At 36.8% G+C, this 21029-nt stretch overlaps 1 protein-coding gene across 8 annotated transcripts in view; it reads right to left on the reverse strand.

The window, feature by feature from the left end:
• Positions 1-21029, reverse strand: part of ADGRB3 (adhesion G protein-coupled receptor B3) — a 447230-nt gene that overhangs the window by 187676 nt on the left and 238525 nt on the right. For all 8 annotated transcript variants that reach the window (XM_059467469.1, XM_059467466.1, XM_059467467.1 and 5 more), the window contains 2 exons: positions 2079-2225; positions 1280-1355 (listed from right to left, as the gene is read on the reverse strand). In XM_059467469.1, coding sequence (XP_059323452.1) covers positions 1280-1355; positions 2079-2225 — 223 coding nt within the window. The remainder of the gene's footprint in view (positions 1-1279; positions 1356-2078; positions 2226-21029) is intronic.

A 21029-nucleotide genomic window follows, 5' to 3' on the forward strand; every position in this document is an offset into this window, starting at 1 on the left:
CATGGCCGTATTGATGCTTTCCTAGGACTGGCAGATTTTTCCTAAGGTCTACCAAAAAGAACTAAATCCAATAAGTCAGTTGTCATGGTTCTTTGAGTATGGGGTAAAAAAAATCTTTTACAAACATCTCTTCCTTCCTGGCTAATTTGAGAAACTGGTACAATAGATGGAAAGTGCTTGGTGACACTTCAGAAGTGGATGAGCTGCCATTTATATCATGCCTTAAGCACAGATGGCCCTTGCCAGCACTTTCAGGCTTCAAGGTGTTCTGTCAGGACAACACTGCTCAAATTGTGCTCAACCTCAGAGACATTTTTGTCCCTAAATTGCAGCTCCTCATTGCACAGCACGCTGAAACTTTTCTAGGAAGTAGTTTTTAATTTTCTTAGGAATTAGCCCTTTTTGTTTTCAGATAGATTGTGGCAAAAACCTCTTGCTTTTCCATTCTTTGTCTCAAATCTTGACGTTTGGACTAAGCAGAGTAGGGAAAAGTGTCCTGGTGTCTTCCTTATTACTACCGGTTCTAATTATTGTGAATTAATTAGGACCTTTTGGGACACAACCTGTATGTGCTTCTTGTACTGTAACAGGGCATTAAAAGACTGGGATCTTATAAAATAATATAGTATAAATGGACCGTGAAATTATCATAACTGGTAATTAGAAAAGAGGAGGTGAAATATTTATTTCCAAATTGTCTTTTGGTGAGTACAGAAAGGAAACAGTGAAACAAGAGGCCTTCCTTTATCTGTATGGCCCACAAAACTGATATACTCCAGCTGTTCAACACATGCATGTCTTGTTTCTAAAACAGATCTTCTCTATAGCCCTGCTGTCAATTCTGAATACAATTTGCACTGAAAAAATATTTGGAAAACTACTGCTAGAAACTTCTGTAGAAGTAGAGCAGACAAGTTTAGTATATCAAGTTATAATGTCATGACAAGACCTAACTGGACAAACAGTAGATTGAAGCACAAGTGGCCTGAGCATTAATTTACATCACTGCATATACTTCTGATCAAACATTTCTGTAATTAAGTTTAATATAGATTACATAAAATAGAAATTAAGGCAATTTGATGAAAAGGCTACTTGTATCATATAAGTAACTAAGCATGAACAAAAGATTAATAAATGCATAGACATTATAAATATAATGAAAAAAATATCCAGCAGTACTAATATGCAAATAGCCTTGACTGCTTTTATTCTGACCTATAGTAGATTTATTATCCTGAAATAGTTCAATTCATATTGTATTTATGAAATTTCTTACCTCAAAGTGGGCAAAATGAGTTCTAAATTTTTGTATAGCACAGCTCCAAGTACAAATACAGTTGATTCATCTAGTTCTGAAAAGAGTAAGGAAAAACATTTTAATACTTTCTTTCCCAAGCTTTCATCAGCATGAAAACCTCTGAATAACATTTATTTTTGCAATAGAAGTTTTATTTCAAATAAACCATCATAATTTTGAATTATCTCCTAGAAGTCTGTCATAAAAATGTAGCACAGGAGCATATCAAAAGATTTAAACCATCAAAAATCACATTTTCAAAAAATCCATCATTGTATGCTGACATCCATTCTAGTTAATTTACATCTATAATTAAACATTCTCAAAGAATGTCTGTAAATTCTCTAATGTCAGAGATCTGCACTGCAATGATATTTACGAATTGTACCTGAAGTTAGGCTAATTTGCCTGCTGAGCTTCCTTTAGTAAGAGTTATGTTGGAATGAGTGTCTGCTGGAACACAGCAGCTTCAGGGGATTCAGCAGAGCTGCACTTCAGCTCACCTCATATCAAACAGATTAAATCTCGTGCACAATAACTAAGTAAAGCATTGTTTCTTTGGTGTAGAAAATAATGTCTAGGATTTATGCAGCACTTTTTGTTCAAGGTGCTGAAATTAAGCCCATTCATTTCTCTCTAGGATAAACTTATGAGTACTGTATTTCTTTTGAAGAGGAATAAAAGAACTACTCCCATATTATACAGCGATCCCATGAGACAGAGTCACAGTTGCCTTGCTAAAGCTAATAGAAAACTCACATGCTGATATGCTTTTTACCTGTTGACATAGGAGTGAAGATATTTTTTGGAATGACAACCCTGTCTTCTGAGTTTCGTGCCCAATCAACCATTCCTTTTCTTCCTTTCATGGGGAAATTGATGTCAGTTAAAACAGATGCAGCAGGAAGCTTCTGAATGCTAGCCACTAGCAAGAGAAATCATAAAATCATACAAATTTAAAATTGTGTTTCCTATGTTAAAGCATCATAGAGTGACAACAGTACAGCAATAACAAAACTTTTAATGGCACATTTCAAGTAAAACACGAATTCATAGGACAATAACTGACTCAGAAAGCATAATCTTCTGTTTATTATGCAGTTCTACTATGGATTAATTGTGTGGTATTGATTGTAGCATTTGTCAGTCAGATTCTGATTAAATTTCTTAACAGGGATCATTGAATGTACCAGCTTATACCCTGAAATTCACACATAAAGACATTGTTGTGTCTTCAAAGCAAATTCTAAAATGATCAAATGTGACAATAAAAGTAAGAGGATGTTTAAAATTGCTTTGGGAAACATAACTTCTAGATACAGGCTAATGAAGCACTATAAGAACTTTTATCCTCTATACAGGCATAATTTCAAGATAGATATATTAAGGAGATTAACATATTAAAAGACCTTGTTGTTTTCATACAAAGTAAAGTAGAACAGTGTAGCACCTACTTTTTTTTTCTTGAAAGAATAATCTCCATTCTGAGCTCATAATTTTTTCCACCTAAAAAACCCCAATACCCAAACAACACCAGTGTTATGTCTATAACAGATATATCAAGACAGAAGAAATAGGTGTCAAATCTAATAATAGTCAGTTTGGAATTTGGTTTACTCATTCTGTTTTTTCCCCTATTTTCTAACTCAACTATCACCTGGAAATCTATTTCAGCTTTGCCATGAAATCTAAGTACAACTCCATGGCAACACAGTCAGTGTCCAGTAAGACTCAAACTACTTTAAAGGAATTGACAGGGCTGCAAGTGTTTACATACAGTCAGAGAGATGACAAACACCACATTTGGAGCCTAGCTCCATTCTTAATGTAAGCCACATTGATGGACATTTCCTGTGCAATGCCCTTCCTAATCAATTTATGGAGAGGCTAATGTAGGTGAGAGAGTTTGGATATCAGGACTATACTTTGATCTGCATAATGATTTCACTGCAAGGACTCTACAAGGGGGTAAAACATAAATACAGTGGGGGACAGCTGTAAAAACAAGCAGAACAGCAAAATTAAAGTAGAAAAGCATTAGGTGTCTCATCAGAACTTTTTATTTGGAAGAAAACTGTGATTCAAATCCAATAGAAGTGTAAAATTACAAAATTAACAATATTAACTCTACATATATTCCTTAATAACTGCCTCTTATTTTCAGACTGGTTATGTATACAGAATCGCATTAATGAGGTGGTACTTCAGGTTGGTTCAAACTTTCCATTATAAAACTATCAGGGCTTTATAACGGCAGTTACAATCCCCTCCAGGCTGCAATTGCCAAATCCATTCCCAGAACTAAGTGGGATGCTTAGTCTTGTGAATTTTCAGGTGGTGTGTGGAGGGAATAGAGTTCAGGTGTTTCAGAATTACTGGGGCATAAAATGGATTGGGTGCTTTCACATGCAATCAGTGGTTATACAGAATATATTGACATTGTAAAAATAGATATTTTCCAATAGCTCTTAAAATTTAAAAATAATTTTATTTTTCTCATAAATAAAATTAAACTAACAGTTATTTAGTTTTTAAAATTAAATACAGCCTGTATAAGACAATACTAGGCTGGTTTTTTATTTGCACAGTATTTATTGGGGCTTCTACATATCTAGCTATCTATCTAATTAGATAGTAGAGCCTTAATATTTCATCCCCGTTTGGGATGACAGTTCCCTTTATTGAAATAGGAAATCAATGTTATTCAATGGAATTCACTCTGCAAAACAGAAAACCACTTTAGGACTGGATAAATGGTGAGGGCCTAGGATAGTTCTTTCTGTGCTCTGTCTCTCTCTCTGTATTTTAAATAGGGGCATTTATCATGGCACCTAAACAATACTCAGAACCAAAAATTCCAAAATATTTGTTATTGTTTAGGTGATGAATAACAAAAGCAAAGCATAAAACCTAAAATTTTGACTTATAGCTTATATGGAAAAAATATAAATATATGTGTTTGTTGGGGAGTGTTGGGTTTACAGTTGAACTCAATGATCTTGAAGCTCTTTTCCAACTTAAATGTTTCTATGATCCTACATATTCCCACTCATGGTTCAGAAAAGTTATTTTACTTATAATCAAACAAAAGTCTTGCTTATCAAGCCTGATCTCCTTTTATGACAAGGTAACCTACCTAGCTGATCAAGGGAAGCCAGTAGATGTGATCTTGGATTTCAGTCAAGGCTTTTGATACTGTCTTTTACAGAATCCTTCTGGACAGAATGTCCAGCATTCAGCTGGACAAACACATCATGTGATGGGTGAGCAACGGGCTCACAGGTCAGGCACAAAGGGTGATGGTGACCTGTCACTAGAGAGTTTCACAGGGCTTCATCCTCAGCTCTGTTCTCATCAACAACTTCAGAAATGACTCGGTGGCAGGACTGGAATAGGTACTAAGCGAGTCCACAGATGGTAAGAAACTGGTAGGAGCTGCTGAAGCTCCCTCAAAGGCAGGGAGACCCCTCCTGCAGAGAGACCCTAATAGACGGCTGGGCAATCACCAACCATCTAAAGTTCAGCATGGGAAAGTGATGGATTCGACATGTGGGATGAGGCAAACCCTGGATTTCCATACAGACTGGGAATGAGATGCTGGAAAGCAGTGCCATGGAAAGGTACCTAGGCATCCTGGGTCATGGAAAGTGGAATATGAGTCAGCAGTGCATATTTCACATCCCTCAAAGTCTGCCTCTTACAGATCCACACAGATTATAAAGGCCTTTCTTTAGATACTTTGCCAAATAATTCTATGAGGATGTGCCTAATGTGGCTCTGATGCTCCAAGGTGTAAGATAATTTAATGGAATTTGACTAGATGCAACTAGTTCAGGTCTATCAACACAGTGGATACATGAAATAATTGACCAGACGGATACATGAAATAGTTCTCAGCTCTTCAGTATGACTTTAAACTGTATTTTATATTTTAGGAAAGCTAATATTCTTATTAAATACTAGTCTATGACTAGTTTCAATGAAACTTTGGCTCATTTCCATTGTGAAATGAGGCTCTCTACCTCAGCTTTAATCTGCAGCATAAAATAATTACTTCTTGTGAACTGAAAGTCAAGAAGCCATTTAGAGGAGAATGTATATAATTTGTGTGCTGGGTCATTCGTAAGTCAGAAACTCAAATGCAAGGTTCTTACACACAGGTAGTAAGATGTCATGCACTTTGCACGTTATTGTGTTCTTTTTATGTTAGTTTTGTATTAGAAAACAATGCTTCAAATTTTGGAACTCAAAGGATTCAGTTCTGCAACTGCCACACAAGGACTATGTCTTCTCATTTAAAAAAATAAAGGTTTCTCACAGGTTTGGTTTTTTAAATAATTATTATTTCAAATGACCATACCAAATCATCTGAGATGGAACACTTGGCAAACAAGGATACCTTTAAGCACTGTGGTATGAGTATTTTTGCTTGTTTATACAAACACACAAATTGTATACTACTGGAAAAATAGTCAAAGAGAATATTAATAAGAATAAAAAATGTAAAGTGGGAAAAAAAGATGAAAAACAGAAAAAAAAAAGACATCTAAAATTAAAATTACCTAAGCAGAAGCTAAGGAAAATATTTATGTATCATGTTAAATTAAACTCTTCCAATATGGACAATTCTCTTTTTATTTATGTATCACAGCAATTCCTACAAGTCATGTCTGCTGTTCTGGGCACCACAATATAGAACAGACATTAAGCTATCAGAGAGTGCCCACAGGAGGATGAGGAGGATGCTGAAGAGTCAGGAGGGGATGCTGTATGAGGAATGGCAGAGGTAACTCGGTCTGTTCAGCCTGGAGGACACTGATAGGAGACCTCATTGCAGTTTTCAGCATCCTCATGAGGGGAAGGGGAGGGGCAGGCACTGATCTCTGTACTCTGGTGACAGCGACAGGATCCAAGGGAATGGCCTGAAGCTGTGTCAGGAGAGGTTTAGGTTGAATATCAGAAAAAGGGTCTTTACCCAGAGGATCTGGGCACTGGAACAGGCTCCCCAGGGAAGTGGTCACAGCCCCAAGCCTGGCAGAGTTCAAGAAGCACTTGGACAAAGCTCTCAGGCTTATGGTGTGATTCCTGGGGTTGTCCTGCACAGGGCCAGGAGTTGAACTTAATGATGGGTCTGTTCCAACTCAGCATATTCTATAATTGTATCATTCTGTGATTTAGTACAGGTGCTCACTGTGCACATCTGCAGTGCAAGCTGCAGGTTGAGCTCTGGGTGGAGGAAGCCTGAGACAGAAGGCTTCTTTCAGTATATTTTGATGCACTTTGGTATAAACTACAAGACCGTAGTTCAATTACACATAAGTATACATACATATTTGATGATTCCATAGTAATTATTGATTCAGAAGAATCCATGTAAATAGTCGTCTAATCAATTTAGAGATGCTTTGAACTGTAATCGATTGATTCTTAACATCCTTTATAAATATTTATTTTCCTTTATTTCATTTTCATGTTGCAGTTGCAGACAATCTGTTTGATACTGCTGTACTGAAAATTTCAGAATTGGTAACTACTAACTGATCATTCTAAAACCAATACAAAATATTGTTGCAACTGATTAATGCCAAGCTGATAGGAATAGACAATTTTCCATCACTATAAAAATGACCTGGTTACACACAATAATATGTTAATGATATTTAAGCAGATTATTTGGCACAGCACAAAAGCGGTTAATTCATGTGTAAAGAAAACTTGGAGAGAAAAAAAATAGTGTAGTTCCTGTATGAGTAGTTTTTGTAGATCATGGCCTAGAAAAGAAAAGCTGAAATGTATTGCCTTGATCCTTATAACCCTGAGTGAGTTATAAGCTGCCTAATGCAATTTCTAGTAGCTCTCTAATTGATCTGAGCTGCTAAACAACAAAAAAACCCCAACCAAGTCTAATTCTGAAATTTAGATCTTTGAATAATATTAATCAATTTGAACAGAAAATCAGATTCACCGAAAAGCATGACAGAAAAACAAGTGGATGTTTTCTCATGTACTAAATGCAACTTCAGATCCCACAATAGAGATTCAGGTTTTAAAATTACAACATGCACAGGACATCGAGCCCAAGAGTCACGCCATGAGCCTGAGAGCGTTGTTCAATTGTTTGTTGAACCCTGGTAAGCTTGGTGCTGTGATGCTTTTTCCAGTGCTCAACCACACTCCAAGTGAATAACATTTTCCTAATATCCAACCTAAACCCCACCAACACAGCTTTAGCCTTTTCCTTGATTCCTGACACTGGTCACCAGAGAGAAGAGTGCAGCACCTGCTCCACCTCTTCCCCTCACAAGGGAGGCTGTAGACCTGAGCTACAGGTTGCTACAGATCTCTCCCCTTAGCTGCAATACCAGTTCTGATTCTGCTTTCTTAAAAGTAATAATATTCCGGGTGTGTTGTGATTTAACAGCACAGTAACCGTGTTGGTCTGTAATTTCCAATAACTAACAATACAGAATTTGATTGGATCTCAGTTACAGACAACAGAGAATGAGTATATTAGCAGTCTCATTTGCTATTTTCTTATCCTATTTTGCCTTGCTCATTGATTGTATACTAGGCATATATTATTATAGCATATATATTATATATATGCTATATATTATATAGCATATATTATTATGCTATTATTATAGCATTTAGTAAACTTCATCACTTCACACATTTTGATTTTTGAAACAGACAATGTTTTACTGCCCTTCTGGAACAGCTCCTGCTAAATATATTTCTGGGGAAAATATTATTGCTATTGCCACAGATAATTTTAACAAGAATAAAAAGAACAAAGAATTTTAACAATGAATACGAAAGGTTTTTGTGTAAAACATCTCTGTTAAGAAGAATCAGCTAGAAAAATATATATTCTAGAACAGTTATTTTGACCCTAAATGTACAACCTTTGTTTTTTTTATAGAATGAAGAATCTTACTGGTCAGCCCATGTTGGATACATGGGGAACAAAGTCTTGCCTAGATCATCAACAAAGAGTGAGATGGACATATTGAATAAGAGATATTTATAACAGACTTTCTCTGTCCACTTAAATCCCAACATTTTAAAGAAAATTTGCAACAAACACAAATGGTGAAACCCCTATTTAAAGGAGAGTCATTTGTGGATCTCCGTATTTGTTACAGAGCTCTGCATGTGAGCAGGCTTGATTAAAATCCTTCTCTCATTCCAAAGATAAACTCACTTCTTACCACCTACAAGCTTATGTATAACAGAAGGACTGTGGTGAAGTGGCATCCTCTTACATGAACATGAGAAAAACAACATGGCAATTTTCCTTCTGTAAATAATATTCATGAAAACTCGCAATGAACCAACATGAAACTATGTTCAGAAAAAGGCTCCTAAGAAAATATAACTTAACAGATCTTCTACTTCTCAGAGCTATCCATACAACAGTGATAAATTCTTAAATTAGAACCTACTGCTCCACGGGCAGACAAGACAGGGATATCCCTAGAAGCCTGCTGTGCACTTGAATTCCTGAGGCTCATCAGACCAAGGCAGCTACTGTCTCACTATTCAAGCTTTGGGTAGCAAAACACAGTACCAGTATAGGAAAAAGCAGAAATAGACACTTCATAGATATTTCCACTGATTAAGGATGAACTTTGCATGAATCCTTCCTTTGCTGTCAAGCAAATTCTTCCTTAAATAGACTCACTGTTTGAAGGTTAAGAATAATGCTTTGGTTAACCAAGAAGCTAAGTTACCAGTGATCTCTGAATATTTCTCTTCTGTTTTCTATAGATAGTGCAGTGGGGAAAAGATTACCCATTACCATAATATGATCAGTATGATATATAGGACAACTTAGAAAGCAGCATGGTTTCAGGCAATGATCAGGATGCATTTAATAATAACTCAGATTTTTTCTGCTACTTACATAATTGAAAAAAATCATAGGCAGCAGGAAAGTGGGTTTTTTTGGTTGTGTGTACTTTTGTTGCTCAAGACCAAATTCTACATTTGAGGAAAAATTCAAGAATATACAAATTTCATAGACTCATGAAATATCACATATGCATATTCAGTCTACCAAGTGATTTCTGATTTCACATTCATTATGATATCTTTGTTTCAGGTATGGGAATAAAATTCTAGTATCAAAAGTTCAAAAAATAATTAGACATCTAAACATTGTATTTATAGATATTAACCTTTCTTTAATATAATTATGAAAAATATTAAAGTTTATTCCCTGAGAAAGCTAATTAGTGGAAATAGCTATCACATCATAGAATTTCTATATGATCCAGGTAATATTTCTACATGTTCCCTGGGGCAGGGGGTGGGAGAAGTGGAAGCTCAGCACTTTTGTAAATTTTAATAATTTTTTACTATTTACTAATTAGCAATGCACCCTGTAAGTTTAATATGTCTATTTGAAGCCAGCACATCTGGAATGTAAAGAGCAAAATCAATCTCCTAATCTGAATAAGAAGTATGAAGAAAATCCAGTTGAACTAACGAAAAGGTAAACAGTTTTTTTTAGCAGATGGAAGAAAATGTATTCTTGCGATATATTGAATATTTCCTGAATGATGGGATAATCTAGAAAAACATTTTAAACATAAGGTAGGAAGCTGTACTTCTTTAATTAGAAGACAACTCCACCTTCTGGGCATTACTTTGAAGAAGATGAAGATGTGAGCAGTCAAATAGACCCAGAGTCACATCAAAGGTACTCTGTTTCTGAAGGAGCTTTATTTGTTTCCATTCCTCTCAGTATTACTGTGCATTCATGCTACTAAAACTGTGTCTCAGGCAGCCTCTCTTGCCTGGCAATAAAATACTTCCTAAGGAAAAGAAAGACTTGGTATAAAGCAACACAGAAGACGGAGACTGATGCAGGAGATAGAGGAACTCGCATTTAAGTGCATGAGTTTCAATTTACAGACATAAAGTAGAAAACCACAGAGGGAGCAAGATCACCTACAACACAATATTTGATTGACTGGTCAGGTAAGGTGCACAAGCCAAACATTTTTCAGTCACTAAGGTGACTTGGTAAAGTGTCTGTGCTGATGATTCTAGCTGATAGCAAGAACAAAGAGAGTGAGAGTGAAGACAGTGTTAAAGCAGTAAGCTCAGAAGATGGAAATGATGATGAAGCAGAAAAGGGGGAAAGAAGAAAAGCTGAGACTGAGCGATCATTTACTTGTTTATTTATCAAGCTTATTCATCATTAGCTATCCAATAAAAACCATGAAAGAAAGATGGGGAGAACCTGACAGGATAAGAGATCAGTAAGGAAGCAAGCAGGTATGAAAACCATTAGCAGAGAATTGATAAAAATGTTTTATGAACATTGCGTTGCTTGGGGTGATGTAGAGCAGAGTAGAATGATTGCTTCCCAAAAGCATGAAGCAAAGAAGAGATGGCTATACCTCTAGGGAAATGATAACTAAACCTATCATTCAGAAATCTATAAAGATGTGAACTAAGTTATTCAGGATATTGAAAGATGATGTAAGAAGCAAATTCACAGGCATAGAGGCAGAAAATTTGATGTAGGAAAGCCACACAGAGGGAAAAAATAAATAATGGGAATCAATATATGCTTTTAATCACAGCTTTTTGTAGGAAACTAAAATCAGATCTCTACTATATTTCATTGTTGAACAGCTTTTTTTTAATCATACAGAATGGCATGGTGAAGAACTTTAGGATAACACTACAGCAAAATTAAAACTGAGAGAACTGTAAATTACTCTGGCATAGAAATACAGAGATTGCTAGTATGGAAGCAGCTAGTGAATCCTGAACAGGAACGATTGATTAAAAGCCATATCCTGCAGAACAGTGGGTATGGAGGAAATGCTTGCAGCTGGCTCCTGTTTTCACAGCAATCCACCAGAAATGTATAAGTTTCTCCATTTTTCTTTCCAGAAGCAGAAGACGGAGCTTTCTTTACACTTCAGCTCCATGAAGGTTGAGAAATTAGACAGATAAGATCCTTCAATATCTCAAGCCTTTAGGTATGTTTACTAACCAAATTAGTTCCCTCTTTATATGCATCTGCAGTTGCTTTCAATTTCAAAACCTGGCCAAGTCAGAGAACGACTTACTGGTCTAACATTGCTTGTTAGAATACTGAGTTTATGTTTTGATCACTTGAAGCAGAAAGATCTGCATGCAATTGGGTCCCCCTCTAAACATGGGGCCACCATCTGAAGGCATTACAAACCATATCTTCCTTACCTTGGATGACAATGTCCATTAGGATTCAAGGCTATTATCATCAAAACTTATCCACGAGGAAAGGAAAACTGACTCCCCATTTGAATATTCATTTGACCACTGGCATAATATATAAATCAAGGGTTCAGAAGGAAGACAGGTTTGTTTTAATTAACCCCAGATAACTGTGTGATGTCTCAAATTAGTGCTTCAGTAAATTCTTGACACTGGTAATTTAGGACACAGAATTTTGTCACAAGCTTAGCATTTCCTAGTCATCATCAGACTAATATTAGACTAATTCTCTAGTAGACATCTACCATTCTGAGTTTGGCATTCAACATGATGCTCAAGCTGTCAGTACCAGTGCATCCCCATTAAACACACACACACACACACACACACACATACACACACACACACACACACACACATACACACATACACACACACACACACACACACACTCACTCACTCCTCTACAGTTTAAGCTGCAGGTACTCAAAATCAGCTGTGAATGCATGCAACTTTGTGGCTTAGATAAGACTGCAGTGAAAAGGCTGTGAGAAGCCCCACAGCCCCTTCTCTCAGAAGCTGCACTTAAGCTGAATCTGCTGTGGCTGTGCACTGTTATGCATTTTGCTTTTCTGAACCTTGACCTGTGGATGCCATATCAAGATTTCATGGCCTTGGATCTACCCTATCACTATGGGCTTTCCTGAAGATTACTGGACTAATCCTGACCCTGATGCTTTGATTTGATTGCTTGGCTTGATGTCAGATCATTACAGATTTGTCTGCTGATGTGGAATATTAGCTGGGTCTGGTTACCATCACAGACCTTCTCTGCTCTTCTTGTTTGGATGCTGTGGAACCTTGCCTTTGCAGTGTGCACATGATGTCTCCTGTTTTCTCTCACAGAGCACACTACTCTTGCTTCTCCCTGACCACAGCAGCTAATAAGCAAATGCTGGAACACTAAATGCCTTCTAGACAGGCTTGAGTTGCACAAAAAATATGAAACAGAACTGTTAGAAACAGAGATCTCCTGTGTCTCAGTTTCATGTTGAGGCCATGATTTTAACCTACCTCACAGGAGTTCATAACTAGGTCTTTGTATTCTGGAGGCATGTCTAATTCATCTTGAATATTCTCCATGGAGGACATAAACTGGATTAAGATTTGCTCAAGGGATTGTAAAAGGTTGTCCTGGGGCACTGTGAAATATAATTTTCAGGATAATGCACACATGCTTTATTTAGATTGTTTACATCATGCATGGCAGAACAAAACCCAGTACCTCACTGGGACATATAGATGCTATCCAATCTAAGTAGTAAGGAATACTAATTAGACTCAGTTTGATTTACTTGTTCACATTGTTGCATTCTAAATTAACTTTAATAACTCAGGAGAAATATCTCAGTGTTATTATGGTCATTTCAATAAAACAACCACACAATGAGGAGATGCTTAAAAAAAGATCTAACTAGAAAATTGGGCCTATAAAGAATGACAGAGCTTGGTCATTACGAGCTGTTATAACGCAATCACATGAATCACTATGGCATGTGGACCTTGTGCTCAGCTTTTGTTATCTAATTCTGGCCATCCCATCTCCAGCATCCCCCGCTTTTTCCCTCCCACTCCCCTCAAATGAGAGGCTTTTCTTGTTTATCAAAGTTGTGGGAGGAGGAATCAAAAAACATCCACGCATCAAGGAAACAAACAGTCAACTAGTCAGCTAAGTCAGATGTTACACCATTACTGTTTCCTTTGTCAGGATTCAGGTGTCTTACATTTTCATTCATTTTGAGTGCAGTTGACAGAGAAAGATAGAGATGCCTAATCAGGGTTGCTTGTGTTGCCTTCTCAGGGTTTTAAAAAATCATCTGAATTTTGATGCACAATGAGCTTAAACTGCATATAGGGATAACGGATTAACCCTTACTTGTACTGATGAGTACATAAAATGCACATTATTACTGACCTCAGTGCCAAAATTAAATATAGAATATAGTCAAAACAATCAGCTCAAGATAAAACATAGCATTATACCTGCAGCAGAGAGGCTTCTACATATTAAAAATGTCTATTTGGATTCAGACCAAATTTTCAGATGCCCTTAGCGTGCCTTCAGTTTTGCTCTTACATGCAGTACAAAATCACCACTTGGGACAGTTAATGTGTAGAAATTACTGTGATTAAGAAAATGTGTCAGGTTTTCCTGAGGCATGACAAATACAGTTACAAGGAGCCACAATTGTGCCTGGCAACACAACACTTGCATTCCTCACACAAGCACCTGATGGGACTCTGTCTTTGGCACTATATCCTACCTGCAACCTATTTTCTGTTACAGTTATTTCAATACAAATCTGGGGTTTATTGCTATTGTTCTTTTCTCAATTTCTTGTGCCATTCATTGCAGTATGTTTATGAAATATTTATTCAGAATAGGAATCCCCCCAAACTGGAACTATATAGCTTCAGTGGACTATTCCTTATTTTCTGGAAATATTGCCTGTAGGTAGAAGTTCTGTAAAGTTAAAATGTGATTCTACATTGTGCAGTATTCCAGAAAACACAATTATACCTATGAGCTAAAGTGAAAAGAAAGAATTTGTGCATGTTATTACATAAAAATCATGATGGATTTTTTCAAAGCAATATCATTAACATGAAATTTGGAAATAAGAAGCAGGGATGGAATTTTTTTTTGTTTTCCATTGAACAACAGTTTTTGCAAGCCATCAATACAACAAAATGGAAAGTCCTTTACCTGAAATTCCTAAAAAAGAGTGACTGAATGTATATGCCATAGAAGCTATAAATTTAGTGAAAATGTTTGCAAATTATTTTAAAAAATAATCTATATACTCAGTCTTGCAAAATTATTCAGTGTCAAGTATTCTATACCTCAGTTCAGTTCTGCTATTACTGCCATGCCTTACTTGGGGTAGCTGTAATTATCTCCACAGCTAAATCTAGGAGATAGCCAGAAAAAAACAAAAGATTTCTTGCCTTTCAAAAGTATTTGTATTATAATCTGTAGTCAAGATGGCTTTACTACTACAAATCATACCCTGGAGAACTGGACAGTCAAAACGTGTAACTTATATATGGTCCTTCTTGCCCACAATATCCTGATTATAGCATTGTTACAAATAGTATTTTACAGGATCCTGGAAAGAAAATTGCTTTTTTCCCCCTTCAGTTATTTTCCTGTCTTTGCTCTGTGTTGTTTTTTCAGCGCTTTTGCTTTTATGGAATATTTTATATGTACTAAATGGTTTTTCTGTCTCTAATCCCAAAACATCTAAATGGTGCTTTATTGGAAACTAAAATGACTGCACTCTGGTGGCAAAAATTCATAATAAAATTTCCTAGCTGAACAAAAAATGAACAAAGTTAGGGGTCAGTGTAAGGATGCTCAGTTATTTGATAATATTTCAAAACAGTCCCTTTTTCCAGAAGCATAGATGTGGTCAGCATAATCTGGACCAATCTTGATGTAAATTGTGGCTATTATGAAATCTCTATGATTTAAAAATCTCTGTTCTACAGTTACATTAAGTTTATTGCAAAGGAATATTTGCATTGCAATGAACCATTTTCAAAAGGTGCTCAAAGTCATCATTCAGTGCGTGTACTGAGACAATACTGGTTCCAGTGCTTTGAAAAAGAAATTAATTGGACACAGAATAACTTTTCCCTCCAAACTTACACAAACAGTCACATCTGCAAGAGGGATTGCAAAGAGGATCCAGAGAACTACAGGTCTGTCACCCTGACCTCCTCGTCAGGCAAGGTCTTGACAGAGCAGATCCTTTTGAGTGCCAACATGCGGCGTGTGCTGGACAACAAGGGGACCAGGCTGAACCAGAATGGGTTGAGGAAAGACAGGTTCTGCTTGGCTGATCTGGTTACCTTCAATGGCCAGGTGACTTGCTTAGTGGATTAGGGAAAGGCCGCGGACATTGTCTGTCTAGACTTTACTAAAGCCTTTGGCACAGTCGCTCTCGGCACTCTCCTAGAAAAGTTGGCAGCCCATGGCTGGGACAGGGGCACTTCTCACTGGGTTAAAAAGGGTCTGGGTGGGCAGGCCCAGTGAGTGGTTGTGAATGAAGTCCCATCCAGGCAGCAGCCAGTCACTAGTGGAGTTTCCCAGGGCTCAGCACTGGGGCGAGTCCTGTTTAATGTCTTTATCCATGAGCTGGGTGAGGGAATAGAGTGTACATTCAGCCACTTTTCACATGATACCAAGTTGGGTGTGACTGTTGGAAGCTGGAGAGCAGGAAAGCTCTGCAGAGGAGTCTGGACAATCTGGACTGATGGGCAGATTAAAATGGTAAGAGGTTCAATGAGATGAAGTGCAAAGTCCTATACTTGGGTCACAACAATCCCATGTAGTGCTACAGGCTGGAGGCAGAGTGGCTGAAAACCTGACTGGTGGAAAATGACCTTGGGGTGCTGGACAACAGTGGCCGAACATGAACCAGAGTGTGCCCAGATGGCCAAGCAGGCCAATGGCATCCTGGCCTGTATCAGCCACAGTGTGGCCAGCAGGGCCAGGGCAGGGATTTTCCCCCTGTACTTGGCACTGGTGGGGCTGCCCCTCAAATGCTGCGTTCAGTTCTGGGCCCCTCACCACAAGAAGGACAATGAGGTGCTGGAGTGAGTCCAGAGAAGGACAATGGAGCTGGTGAAGGGCCTGGAGGACACTGCTTATGAGGGGTGTTGAGGGAGCTGGGGATGTTTAGCCTGGAGAACAGGAGGCTTGGGGGGAACCTTATCACTCTTTACAACTGCCTGAAATGAGGCTGTAGCCAGGTGAGGGTCATTATCATCTTTTAAATAACAAGTAGAAGGACAAGAGGAGATGGCCTCAAGTTATGCCATGGGAGGTTTAGGTTAGATGTTAGGAAAAAAAAAATGAATGAAAGGTTTCTTAAGCACTGGAACATTCTGCCCAGGGAAGTGGTGGAGTCCCCATCCCTGGAGTTATTTAAAGATGTGTAGATGTAGCACTTAGAGACATAGTTTAGTGGTGGACATGGTAATGTTATGTTAATGTTTGGACTCATTGATCTTACAGGTCTTTTCTAACATCAACCTTTCAATGGTTCCACACACATTAAAAATAGAGCTGATGAGAAATTAGTAGGGTGACAAAAGAAGTAAAATTAATAAAGTGAAACTTCATTTAAGTACATTAATAGGAATAAACAAGTTCTATTATTCAACAAAGGTATAAAATATTGGGAATTATACACAAGATAGGATAAGAGTGGAATGGAAGCCTTCAAATAAAATTTGCAAGTATGTTTTAAGAAGCAAATTGTTAGGCTTTTTAATAATGATACACTACATTTAGGTTATCTTTATGGAATTTTTATGTTATGCCTTTTTTTTTTTTTTAGGTCTTTTTGCAACAGATCAATTTTACATGCGTGCAAATGATCAAACTGAGAACAAAGAAACCTCACTTGATTAGTAACTTGGCTTTGTTTTCTTACATTCCTGGGAAAATCCTAGCCAACAACAACAGAATAATTTTTTCCTTTAGTCCAAACTTCAATATATTATATAAGGGATATGAATGAAAGAAAATTCTTCCCATTTACATACTTCTACTAAAGAAAACTATTTCAACATGAAAGATTAAGACAACATAATATAAATATTAAGTCCTAATTTTCTGTGCCACCAAGATGTTCGAATTCAACAATTTCTAGCTTGTCAGACAGCCTGTAATAATTGTCTAACACAGCTATGAGGTAATATTACTTTGTTTAAGATTTTTCAGTGGAAGGTCTAGCTATATTTCCATGAAGCACTAAATGAAAGAAAAAATGTAAAAAAACCAACCAATCAACCCCCCCAAAAAAAAGAAGAGAAAAGGTTCATGTTAAACAAATTCATTTCATGACCAGGTATAGCTAGGAAAGACTAGAAACATTTCTAAAGCCACTGACAGTGCAGATTAATGCTGAGTGACAGGTAAAAAATTGGATACAGCAGCTAGTGATATCAATAAAACCTGTATCTATAGGGAAAAAACCCATTGAAAATGTGCATGTGGCTCTCTAGACAGAGACTCTGGTAAACCATGTATTAAAAACCTCATGAGTAAATATGCTGTTAGGGAATTTAAAAAATAACAAAATTATGAACAGAAGAAAATATTCTAACAAATGCCTACAAGAAACAAGAATTACCAAATTCCTGCATATTTACTTGCCTACTCATTTTCCCATCTTTGAAAGAAAATTCTTAAATCCATTCTTTAAGTATACCCAAAGAACCAACACAAAAAATCAGCAAACTACATCTAATATCTTGTCAAATGAACTTAAAAACAGTACATACATAAACACTTCAAAATCCTCTGAGCTTTGCTATTGAATACCATTTCCAATTAGAAGAAGCTGTCCCATTTTTGAATGTCTTACCCTGTTGACATGCAGTCTCTATGACTTAGCTTTACAAGAGTTTTGGGTATGTATAATTTTAACTTCTGAAAATTATTTCTAAGTACAACCAGAAATGTAAAATAGATGATGCAGTATAAAATCACCAGCCATGTCTTCCAGCAGTGGAACTATTCATCCAAGAAACAGGTATAAGTTCAATTTGGCCATGCTAAATGACATTCATTTTGCAGAAATTAACTTTTCTTTGTGCATTGTTGACTGTGAATGGAGACCATTATTTTTCATTGCCTAGATAGTGATGCAATTTTCAAAGCTAAATGAGCATTAAAAACATTCATTCCATGCTTCTGCAATGAACAATCTAAGATACCTAATGGCAAAACAAGACATTCCCTTTAATCTTTACGAACATATTCTATTCCCTTGAGGTTAAAATGAGCAAGGAGGGGATAAGCTTGCTATATTTTTGATAAATGTTTTTTTCACAAACAGGAGAAGTCTTGTGTGTGCAGATGCAGCAGCCTGCCTGCTTGCCAATCCCTGAAGATTCAATCATCCTGATGACTGTCCCACAGTTCCTTCCCTTTGGGCAGGTCAGTCTCTTTTCATTCCTCTGTATCATTGGAGGTAAGATTTTGGTGCCCATATAGGGGAAATATGTTTCACCAAGGGGCACAATTCATACACATATGAATGGGTTTCCAAGTACTTGCCTTTGATATCAGCTCACATTCTGGTTATGCTCCTCTACAACAGGACCCCAGACAGGATTTTCTGGAGAAGTGGCTGTACCAATATACTATTTTCCCATAGGTGTTCTTGAAATCTATCTCATTTCAAAATACTTGACTACTGAGTAACAGCAGACAGCATGAGGCCATACGATTTTACTAGCAATGTGTTACAAAAAACCAGCATATAGTTAACCCTGCTAATAATTAAAGTAACTGGTGATCTAAGCAGAATATCTTATATGTTAGAAAAAAAATCCACAAAAAAAACAGTCATTAAATAACACCATAAGCATTGAACCACAGATTATATGAAAAATCTTTCAAGCAATGAGATCAAATATCTTTTCTAGAAGACAATTTCCCAACCTATATGCATAGAAGATTTACAGAATAATGCTGCCTAGGGCTGATTACATGTCTTCATGATTGTAGAGAGTGTTTGTTCAAAGAAAAAAAGAAAAACAATCACAAGAAAAACAACATCAAGCTATTTGGTGCCACTGCAGGTGATTTAACTATTTGTGCATGCATCGAGTGCCATTCAATCACTGTAGGCCACAGAGCTGTACCACATATTTTGAGTGAGGAAAAGTTCTTTCTCTGTCTCCTTCCCATTGTAATGGGGCTTAGAGCATGGAAAAAAAAATAAAATGTATATTAATCTGTAGTAGAACAAGCCTCTGATTTTTTATCATAAATCTTATCAAAGATTCATTATGTCTACCTTTAGACAGAGCAACAAATGAGGTCCTAAAACTCATACCTGAAGCCAAGGGAAAGAAAAACTTACACTGCGAAACGGATGAACTCATGGGTACAGAAATCACAAGGCACAAAATATGTGTTAGAAATTTCAGAATATGTGTTAGAAATGTTGGTGATTTTTAGCCCACCCAGTGCATGGATCCTTTGGGATGCTTTGAACTGATCTTACTGACACTTAGCTCTGTTGGCATTATACAGTCTGACCTTAACAGAATAGCAGAGATATATGCAGTCTCTTAGGTCTATATACTGAAGTCCAACTCTCCATATTGAAAAAAGATATAAAAATTACACTTACAGAGACACAATTGTGCAGAATTACATCTGCATATGTTTACATGGCTTTGAAACTTGACCTCAATATCTGACAGTCTCACTTCCAAAATAATTATTACCATAAAAATACTTTTATCTGATATTGTTAGTTCACTGACACCCTCATGAAACTGACTCAAAAAATGAAATATTTCTCTCCAGTTCATTACCTCAATTGTTATGCTACCTTCAGGCTACACAGTTTGAAAAAGACCGATCTTTACCACTATTTGGAATTAAAATCTACAGTCATTACCACAGAAATAATACTTTTTCAATACAGCAAGTTGATTTGTCTAATATTTAACATGAAAGTTTTTCCCTCCTTTTTCTGTTTTATTGCTTGGTTGGTTGATTGTTTGGTTGATTTTTTTGACTCCTCATATTTTTATTGTTGTTGCTGTTTCTATTGTGGGGAGTTAATTTTTTTTTATTTTTCGGGGGGAGGGGGGTGTTGCACTTTTATTCTTTATTTGTTTGGGGTTTTGTGGTTTTTGTTGTTTTTTCTTTCCTTGCCCTTGAAAGGCCAGGAAATGAAAAAGAGCTTTGGCAGTATGCCATATCATAAGCTTGCTATAAAACGTGTTAACTCCATATTCACAACGGAGCTTTTGGAAATAGACCTGTTTCTGACACAGTGCTAGTATTAGGCAGAGCTAATAGCTGGCTTTACTCCTATTTTAACTGACTTATAATTTTGGTGAGTTTAATTCTATTTAGTTTTCCTTCTTCCATTTTCAGTAGCGAGTGAGTAAAAAAAATGTTGTAGAAATCATTAAAACTGGGCCTGAACTTTGCTATTTGCAGTACTTAGCCACACCATCTCTAGCTGATGTACTACCAGATGATGGCTGGACACTCTTGTGGTAACACTTTCAGGCACAAAAAATCCCAGAATGAGTCATCAGTCCCTGCAGAACTGCATCTTTTTATTGGACTGTGGTACTCCTGTTTAAGGAAGGACTGTATTGTTTGAAAATCTTGACACTACACTCACTGAACATGATTGCTGCCACTTGGCACTACCTTACTGTGAAACAAACTCTCTGGGGTGTGCATTGATTCCATTACTGCATTAATGTAAAATTACCACCACAGATGCTTCATTTCTATCCCCTTAAGCCTCATTCTACCTGGAAATTGTTGGAAGTCACCTAAAGGTCCACCTGTCTGAGGCAAATGAGTGAATAAGGTCAGGTATTTAATTTCTCAGGTCAATAGCTAAATACACCAGTTAAAAAATGGCCTGTCATACAAATTGATTTCTCTAGA

The sequence above is a fragment of the Ammospiza nelsoni genome, chromosome 3 (assembly GCF_027579445.1).
Source record: "Ammospiza nelsoni isolate bAmmNel1 chromosome 3, bAmmNel1.pri, whole genome shotgun sequence".
NCBI lineage: Eukaryota > Metazoa > Chordata > Aves > Passeriformes > Passerellidae > Ammospiza > Ammospiza nelsoni.